Below are 6,919 nucleotides of genomic sequence, written 5' to 3'. Positions count from 1 at the left end.
ACACACACACACACACACACACACACACACACACACACACGCACACACACATGCATGCGTGTGGCTTCATTGCCCTCTAGCGTTGGTTCTACAGAATTGCCTGGGTGGGTGGTAAAAACAAGCGCTCCTCTTTCAATTTCCCTGGAATGCCAATTTCCCTGTAACATATACATGCATTGTATAATCATTTGTGCAACTTAAATGCATATTTTTGACCGTACCATTTTTTACACAAAGCAAGTTCTGCTTGCGTACGTGTGTGAGCACGCATGCATGTCCTTCTACTTATTATGCTGAAGGTGTCATCATAACATGTCAGTATAACATATATGTCAAGTGACAATGTCACTTGACATAGAGTATATGCTAATTTGACATTGAAATTGACATAACCCTTGGGGCGCCCCAGTGGCTCACCTGGTATAGTGCATACCATATCAAGGTTCAGTCCTTGCCGCAGCCGACGCGGCTTGGAATATGACCTGAGGCTTTTGCTGCGTGTGTCCTTCCCCAGCTTTCTCTCCTGCCATTTCCTGAATCTGTCCATTGTCACTATCAGATAAAGGCTTTTAAATGAGCGTGACGTACTGTACATAAGACTTTTGACAAATGACACCAGGTGGAACAAACACATGAATGCCAGGTGTCATGTAGTGATTATGTACAGTACAGTAGGTGTTTTGTATTCTTGTGTTTACCCCTTCAAATTAAGTGTTACCACATATTTTTGTAGACATAACATATTGTCATGTTTCTGATGACGTAATATAGTTATAGTATATAGCTAATTTTCAATGACATTGTATAGCACAGTGTATTTTTGAAGGCATAATAAAGGCCTATGTTGACCAGAGCTTATTTAATATATATAATACTGTATAAAAGGAGTATATTTCTGAAAGCGTAGTGGTACTTATTGATGTATATATTTATTTATGTATTTATTTAGTTGTTGTTTAGGTGTTATTCCTTATGTATGCCCCTTCAAATGAACAGAGTGTGAAGCATATTTGAACACATAGAATAATACAGTTTATTTTTAAAGATATACTGTAAAACAGTACTGTGTTTTTTTACAACATAGTAGGCCTAATACATGGAATTCCTTTACAAAATGATATAGTATGGCTTATTTTCAAAAACATGGTATAGTATGTCTCTTTTCTTTTTTTTTTTACAATATAGTATATAGTTATTGATGAGATAGATGGTATTTTAACAGCACAACATATTAGGGTGTATTTGATGACATACTTATAGTATTGTATTTCTGTGGTGATTTTTCTGCTTGAAAATGCTGAAAAAGTTGATGGCATACTTTGAAGATTTTGTTTGTGCAAATGTGTTCTTTGGCTAACTTACTATTCTGGGAGCAAGTTACACATGTGCGCCAGAGATGAATAAAACATTATGGATGAATCAAATCTATTCACATAAGATACAACTATGATAATGAAACCAGCAAACCAGTGAGGCAGGGATTGTATGGAGCCTGGGTTTGGCCAAATTGAGAGTAAAAGAAAAGAAAGTTGATTTATTGTGTACCCTCTCAGAGTTAAATTAACACTGAGGATTTTACAGAGTGACAGCAACATACAGCTTCTTCAATAGCTTCTCTATCTCTGTACCTCCCTTTGTTGCTCATATGGTATCATAATTGTATTTGTCCACTGTCTACAGTATGTGGATGAATGATAACTATTCAATATCTATGCAACTATGATAATGAAACCAGCAAACCAGTGAGGCAGGAATTGTGGGCCCTGGGTGTGGCCACTGACACTAAAATCCTCAGTGTTATCCATTTGTAACTCTGAGAGGTTACATTTACACACTCTCAGAGTTAAATTAAAACTAAGGATTTTACAGTGTGACAACATAGCTCCTGTATCTCCGTACCTCCCTCTGTTGCTCATACCGTCTATTATTTATTGTATATGTCCCCTGTCTTTCCGTCTCTGATATCTGGCCTCCTTCATCCATCTCCTTTCATCCTGTTGTATCATCTTGTGTTTCCAATTCTAAATCAAGTTTGTCAGTGTTGACTCAAACTGGTGCCTACTATGTCCACATGGTTACCGCCTCTCTCTCACTCCCTCTCTATCTCCATCCCTCACCCCCCCGCCTCTCTCTCTCTGTCTTTCCTGTCATACTCCTTCCATTCCAATTCGGAAGGAGTGCCCCTCTCTCTCTCTCTCTCTCTCTCTCTCTCTCTCTCTCTCTCTCTCTCTCTCTCTCTCTCTCTCTCTCTCTCTCTCTCTCTCTCTCTCTCTCTCTCTCTCTCTCTCTCTCTCTCTCTCTCTCTCTCTCTCTCTCTCTCTCTCTCTCTCTCTCTCTCTCTCTCTCTCTCTCTCTCTCTCTCTCTCTCTCTCTCTCTCTCTCTCTCTCTCTCTCTCTCTCTCTCTCTCTCTCTCTCTGATTCCAAACCTGTTTCTGCCCCTGAAAATATTTCAATCTTAAAAGGCAACAGAGAAAAACCTGGTCTCCTTTTCCACTCCTCTCTTCTCATCCCATTCCTTCCTAATCTCTGCTTTTCTCCCCCGATTACCCTCTACTGGCCCCCCTTCCTGTAAACCCCTCATCTGTGTGTGTGTGTGTGTGTGTGTGTGTGTGTGTGTGTGTGTGTGTGTGTGTGTGTGTGTGTGTGTGTGTGTGTGTGTGTGTGTAGGGTGCGCTCCCTCTCTCTTTCGCTCGCTCACAAAATGTGCAGGTGGGGTGCTAAGTCTGAGATCTGCTACTTGAATAACACATGGCACACAGGACAGAGGGCCATAAACATAGTCTTAGCAGTTAGTTCATAATATTTTAGAGGGCTTTAATGCATTGTTGAAATGACACAAATAGCCCCTGATTTAAGAAGAAATACAAAAAATAATCTGAAATAATCGAATAAAATAATACATACAATTTATAGCGCTTTTCTGAGTACAAAATAGCAACAAAATAAAAGCAACTGTATTAGGAAAAACTAGTTAAAAGGTAAAAAGGGGGGGATTAGGATTAGGTAGGGAATTCAAGTGTGGTTTTAAACGTGGCGAGAGTGGGGGCCTCTTTGATGTGAGATGGGAGTGAGTTCCAGAGGGAGAGGGCGGTCGCCGGGAAGGCCCTGTCACCCAGGGTTCGATTCTTTGTCCTGGGGATGTCAAGGAGGTTATTGGCATCACCAGACCTGAGGGAGTGGGAGGGGAAGTGGCGTTGGAGAAGTTCAGAGAGGTAGCGGGGAGCCTGGTTGTTGAGGGCCTGTAGGTGGTGATTAGTATTTTGAAATCTATTCTGTGCTTGACTGGGCGCCAGTGGAGGTCACGGAGGACTGGTGTGATGTGAATATCCCCACCTTGTTGACAGCCAGGGCTATTCATAAAAGATCCAGGGCTGTAGCCCCGGACGCCTACCCCTAACGACGCCCATGGTCAATACCATCCCTAAGACCAACCAGAAGGGGTCATCAGTGACAGGACCACACAAGTGTGGGGAAATTGAGAATTTGTGTAACGACAAAAAAATGGAAGAAAAAGGGAGAAAACAAAATTGGAGGTTGAGGTTGTGTGCACACAGCAGAATGTCTCTGCTCCTAGTTTATCTCATTGTTTGAACAGTGCTACTTTAATTAGGACAGGCCTGACTCTGTGCGTGTGCATGTGCGCGCATGCGTATATGTGTCTGTAAGAGTGTATTTATATCATGTGTGCATGTTACCATAGTGTCACCATGTGGCAATCTATGGAACAGCAATAGTTTATCACACACTCTTACGCGCGCGCACACACACAGACGCGCACACCAATGACACGCTGTTATATTTGGAAACACAATTTCAAGCTATCAGAACTGGCTAGCTATTCCATTTAGATAGGAGCCCTTAGAGAGAGAGAGAGAGAGAGAGAGAGAGAGAGAGAGAGAGAGAGAGAGAGAGAGAGAGAGAGAGAGAGAGAGAGAGAGAGAGAGAGAGAGAGAGAGAGAGAGAGAGAGAGTGTGAGTGTGTGTGTGTGTGTGTGTGTGTGTGTGTGTGTGTGTGTGTGTGTGTGTGTGTGTGCACGCACGCACGCACGCATACATGCCTGTCTGTGGTATTTGTAGAGATACAGATGGTTTCTATACAGTAGCCTATATATATAAAAAAAACTCTCTTTTTTTCCCCAATACATTTCAGAAATGAAAAAAATGTACATGAACCATACACGATTTAAAATGTTACGGAACTCAAACGACAGAAAAATGAAAATGATTTGATTGTCCTCATCCTTTTATAACAATAAAACACACACATATGCTACTTACTTACTCTGTCTTCATATCTTTCACACTCATTCTGCCCCCAACGTACTTCACTTCAAACTTTTTTCACTGGCATGGTAAGACCCAAGTGCCCGATTGATACTATGCACATAGTGCACCGGAAATAGCCAATCTACAATGCTTGTAAATCCTATTTTCGATGTGCGACACCGGCGCTCAACTAAAGTAAATCAGACATAACTCTGCCTCTCTCTCTCTGCAAGAATGACACATGGGCTCAGCAAAGTGTGATGTCTTCCTTTTATTAGCAACAGCAACACAGACACAGTGGGTGGAGTCTCTGACCCTTCTCTCTCTTCTCGTGTCCCACCAGCATTATGGGGTCAAAGGTCTCATCAACATCACGCTTTCAGCAGCGGAGACACGGCTGCTTCCAACACAACATAAAAATGTGACGTGACTCATACCACTGTTTCCCCTATTAGCTGACGCCTGGGCACTGTGAGAGGGTGTAACTACAGATGTTATTGACATATTTGCTTTTAAACCTGGCGTTCCTATTTTGGGCATGTCAATATAGGCGAAATGTGTTGTGATATCAGCTCGTAGATCGTAAATTTTCACTGTTGTTCAACAACATATACAGGGCTTAAAGGACAACTTTGTTTTTTTACAACCAAGGTTTATATTTTAGCTTGTAATTAAAGTAAATAAATGATGAGTGTAATTTTTTTTTCATTTACTGCTTTCTATAGTTTTAGCATTTTTTGCGATATTTTTTACAGTGGGCGGGGGCATTCTGTCCGGTGGCTAAATATGCCTTTTTTACACAATAAAAAAGGTCCGGCTGTCTGAGATGGCCAGATGTGAGTTATTGGGGGCTAGAAGAGCTACTGTAAATAATAATAAAGAAAACGCCGGGTTATTGTGTTAAAAAAATACATATTTAGCCACCGGACAGAATGCCCCCGCCCACTGTGAAACACTGTAAAAAAGATTGTGAAAATTGCTAAAACTATAGAAAGCAGTACATTTAATTTTTTTAACACTCATCTTTTATTTACTTTAATTACAATCTAAAACATAAACATTGGTTGTAAAAAACCAAAGTTGTCCTTTAAGTGGTTAGTATCCTTCTAAACGCGTTCTGAAGAACTCGTTCGCATTTCAGAACGCTAACATTTTTGCTCTCATTACATTTGAACCCAATGGATACAGCTGAGCTAAGGATTCAGGATGGTATGAGTCACATGTACAAAGTAAAACAACAATTAGTGGCTTGTTGACAAGTGTCCAGCAGGAATGCTGCATCTTCAACTTTGTCATAGTTTCACAAGAATTTACATTAAAAAAATGCCATTAACCACAAGAACCCTAACGTCCCTTTTATGGGTGTTATGGAAGACGAACATTTAGCGGAAATGGGGCGAATAAGATGTGGTGTAGAGGGGGAAAAAACGGAGGGACCAAGACCCTTGGGGGACACTGGACGACAAAGTAGGTTTAGGTGGTTAATTAATTTATGTATTGGGACCCAATTGCTGTTGAAATAATTGTATTGTCAAATGTTAAAACCTGTTACTGTAGGTGTCAGTCAGCAGGAACAGCTGACATTTTGAAAATGCAATGGCTCTGCAGGACACTGGCAATTACATATCAAAGCCAAAATAATAATTATGACGAAAGATGAACTTGAGCCATTTCAGAATAGTGGCTGTAACTCTCATAGTTAGTTTCTATGGGTGACCCTCCACCTACTATGCTACTCTATGCTGCATGGATAATACCATACTGTATACTGTACATCGCATACTGTTCAATCACTCTGTTTTCAATAACCTTTCTTTTTTTATTTCTTCTTTCCAAGATATAGCTATATACTGTACGTGATTTATAGTGTCATTTGATTGGTTTTTCTTTTCTTACACCTGTACACACAGCTATCCTGAAAATATGTATTATATTTCAATTCAATATCACTTTTAATCCAGTTCAGTTCCAGTTCCATTCACTTCACTCATGCTCAGTTATTGCTTGTGTTTTTTGTTCATTTTTATTTTTTATGTATTTTCTCTTTAATTATTCCATTCATTATTCATGTGATATTTTTTTACTTAATCTCTCTTCAAGCATCTTCAAGATTCAAGCTTCCCTGGCTCTTCTCTGTCACAGTCAGTTAAACTCAATTAAGTTCAACACTATTGTGTAGCATGTGAGAGAAAATCAGCTGTAACTCTACACAGTAAAATCCTTTTGTATCTCTGAGAGTGAAAAAAAAGTCATCAAATGGACCCTTACAGGTCCATTTGGTGCCATTTATACACTCTCAGTGTTAAATGAACACTGCCGTTTTTACAGTGTATAAAGGCTCAAATTCAAATGTATTTAATTCTGTGTGGAGAAGCATTATGTGCATTACAGTGTGCATTGTTTAGTTGACTTCCTGTCTGTACTTCCTACTTCCTCTTAGTAGGGGTGGGGCTCTTAACCCCCCTGCCGGCTGCAGCTTTGGGAGGGGTGGGGCTGGGAGAGGCTGCAGGGGTGGGGCTTGCAATGACCTTGGGCTGGGGCATATCAATTGGGAGTTTGGGAGGGATGATGGTTTTGCCGCTCAGGGTTGGTTTGACTACTGGAAGTGTCTCACCGGAGCGGTACACGCTGACCTGATGAGATACAGAGAAAG

General features: G+C 40.7%; 1 protein-coding gene across 1 annotated transcript in view; it reads right to left on the bottom strand.

Moving 5' to 3' along the window:
* Nucleotides 1-4,522: 4,522 nt before the first annotated feature.
* The window catches only part of myom2b (myomesin 2b), a 51,131-nt gene continuing 48,734 nt past the window's right edge, over nt 4,523-6,919 (bottom strand). Inside the window, exon 39 of the mRNA XM_084066800.1 lies at nt 4,523-6,899. Within this exon, the coding sequence (XP_083922926.1) occupies nt 6,693-6,899 (207 nt within the window). The 3' untranslated portion in view covers nt 4,523-6,692. The remainder of the gene's footprint in view (nt 6,900-6,919) is intronic.

The sequence above is a fragment of the Gymnoscopelus microlampas genome (assembly GCF_963454915.1).
Source record: "Gymnoscopelus microlampas genome assembly, chromosome: 1".
In the NCBI taxonomy this organism is placed as follows: domain Eukaryota; kingdom Metazoa; phylum Chordata; class Actinopteri; order Myctophiformes; family Myctophidae; genus Gymnoscopelus; species Gymnoscopelus microlampas.
The sequence above is the reverse complement of the archived record's forward strand: the minus strand, read 5'-3'. Positions and strand labels throughout refer to the sequence as shown.